The sequence below is a fragment of the Triticum urartu genome, chromosome 3A (genome assembly GCF_056163025.1).
Source record: "Triticum urartu cultivar PI428250 chromosome 3A, HENAU_Tu73, whole genome shotgun sequence".
Taxonomy (NCBI): Eukaryota; Viridiplantae; Streptophyta; class Magnoliopsida; order Poales; family Poaceae; genus Triticum; species Triticum urartu.
The window spans coordinates 490,322,761-490,325,329 of NC_141875.1; the positions used below are offsets into that span (position 1 = coordinate 490,322,761).

Sequence of the window (2,569 nt, forward strand, 5' to 3'; positions counted from 1 at the left end):
TGTATGTTGAAGAGCAAATATGCATTAGCCCCCAAGAACCGAGGGCATAACTTGTTATGTGGTTGGTGCTTTAAGTATGTACTGTCACCTCCTTATATAATTGTCCTCATGCAGGCCGAGTTGAGTAAGAAAGAGAGCCAAACCGCTGACGTACATGAAAACCTTAAATCGCAACAAGTTGAAACCTCCAAGGCGAAGGAAGAGTTGACGAGAGCTTTAAGTGCTATGGAGAAACTTAAAGAAGGCTTCAACAAAGAACGGACGGCTTGGGAGACTGAAAAATCCGCTTTGGTGCAAAGGGCTGAAAAAGCAAAAACCGCTCTTAAACCAGTGGTGGATGAACTGACCAGTGTAAAGCGGCAAATTCATGCCATGACTACAGCTGTGTTTGGTAAGAATCTTTAACTCCCGATTTTACCATATCCTTTCATGTATCTGCCGGTTTACTAATCCTTGTAATGATACAGGAACTCGTATTGGCCACTTGGGATCTGATGTTCGAAAAAAGCTAAAAGCAGCCTGTACTCTGATAGAAGAGCTGTATACCGGCGCGCAACGGATCATATATATTGCTTCCCATAACAATCCTCCTCCCACCTTGATTAAGGATACCTTAGAAAGGTTATCCATGCTTCCTGCGCGGGTTGACGAACTGAAAAAGTCTGCTGCTAGGACGGGCGATTTAGCTGCACTGATTCGGGCAAAGGCATGGGTACCGGACTTTGATCCAGTTGAAGCGGCACAAGGTTATCCCAGCTTGAAGGAAGACGGAACCGAATTTGGCGAAGATGATCTTCGGATCATAAACCGGGAAGTGCGCCCATTGGCTTGTCGATTGGTTGAAGAAGCAGAACTGTCATATTATCAAGCCAGTTATGATGACAAGAAAAAGCGGGTTGCTGCACCAATTCATGAAGCTGAAAATCTTATTCCGCCAATCTGTAAGCACACTTACGCCCCTGACATTGAACCGTCCACGCTGATAAGTGATGAAGTTGTATTCCAAGCCCTAACTGGGATCGACTGGGCCACTATTGATTTCCAGCCACTGGGTACGGATGAAGAAGTTGAACCGGCGCGAGATGACCCGCAACCGTCAGGTCAAGCCAGTGACCAAGCATGAACCGGAGTCCGGTTTAAACTACTACATGATGTGACATGTATTTGATAAAAATAATGATCCTTTTGGCACTGGAATGCCTTGTAATAGGCTAGTTAATATACTTCGTCTGGTATGCCTTCGTGCATATTTATCTGCAACTGATGCTTGTTTGATTCATCATACTTTAAGATATGATATCCATATTCATTTGTCCAAGCTGTTTCTGCAGTCAAGAAGCTTAAAGCGCCCTGGCGGTTTACCGCCGGGCGGGTCATGATACTCATGCATATGGAACTAAAGATGATAACTTTAGGCTATAACATATAACCAAATATGGAAATATATAATACCTGCCACCTTCAGGCATGATGTTGGCTGGCCAACCTTGTGTCGGGGCTTATAACCCAAATCTTGGAGGAGAAAACAGCTCATGTTGATATAAGGCCGGTTTATAATGTAAACCGTTCTGGGCTATTATAAACACCAGTTTACTCCATAATAAGATTTTAACTGAAAGTCAGACCGAACAGATAGTCTCCGGATTATGATTTGACCATGTGCCATCAATTTGTAATCGATAGTCGAACCGGTTTATAAGTGTCGGTTTGAAAAAGCAACAAAAAATCGTTATCAAAAAAAGAGAACAGAACTCAAACAAAAGCAAAATAAAACCAATCCCCCATTGTAAGCGAGGCTTTGAGCCAATCAAGATGGGCTACCATGGTCGGATATGACCAAGCCCCCAAAAGGTGTAACTATGGTTCGAGTCGGCCAGGTCCCCAAATGATGTTGTGGCATTACGCCGATCAGAAGGTGTAGCTATGGTTCGGGTTCGACCAAGCCCCCAAGTGATGCTGTGGCATTGCGCCGATCAAGAGGTGTAGCTATGGTTCGAATACGACCAAGCCCCCAAGTGATGCTGTGGCATTGCGCCTATCAAGAGGCGTAGCTATGGTTCAGATACGACCAAGCCCCCAAGTGATATAATATAAAGCTGTGAGAAGCTAGATCAAGGGGTAAACCGGACGCCGCTTTGAGAAACAGAAGCTCCATGTAACCACCCATGATGTAAGAAAACAACAGATACCCTGCTTAGCTGAGGTTCCGATTTATTATATTGATCATAATATATACATTGTCATAATATGTACATAAGCAGAGCCTATAACTCAAGTATAATAGGGCCGAAGATGAGCAATATTCCATGGCCGGTTGGTCTCCTCCTCCGATTTACGTGAGTCTTTGCGCTCTCGAACATCGATTAAGTAGTACGACCCATTGTGTAAATTCTTGCTGACCACAAAAGGTCCTTCCCAATGGGGGATAACTTGTGCATATCCGTCTGATCCTGGATGAGCTGAAGCACCAAATCTCCTTCTTGAAAGGTTCTTGTTCTAACCCGGCGGCTATGATAAGGACGCACATCTTGCTGATAAATCGCCGAACGGGCCGCCGCTATGTCACGCT

General features: G+C 44.6%; 1 protein-coding gene across 1 annotated transcript; it reads left to right on the top strand.

Annotated features, from left to right (window-relative positions):
• Positions 1–225: 225 nt before the first annotated feature.
• LOC147980224 (uncharacterized) lies at positions 226–1,123 on the top strand. The gene is made up of 2 exons (XM_087516853.1): positions 226–391; positions 468–1,123. The coding sequence occupies exons 1-2, from the start codon at positions 226–228 to the stop codon at positions 1,121–1,123; spliced, it is 822 nt and encodes a 273-aa protein (XP_087372979.1).
• Positions 1,124–2,569: the final 1,446 nt, after the last annotated feature.

Coding starts and splice junctions, on each gene's coding strand:
- LOC147980224 (XM_087516853.1), top strand. CDS start 226: ATGGAGAAACTTAAAGAAGGCTTCAACAAAGAACGGACGGCTTGGGAG. Junction 392..467: donor CATGACTACAGCTGTGTTTG/GTAAGAATCTTT, acceptor GTAATGATACAG/GAACTCGTATTGGCCACTTG.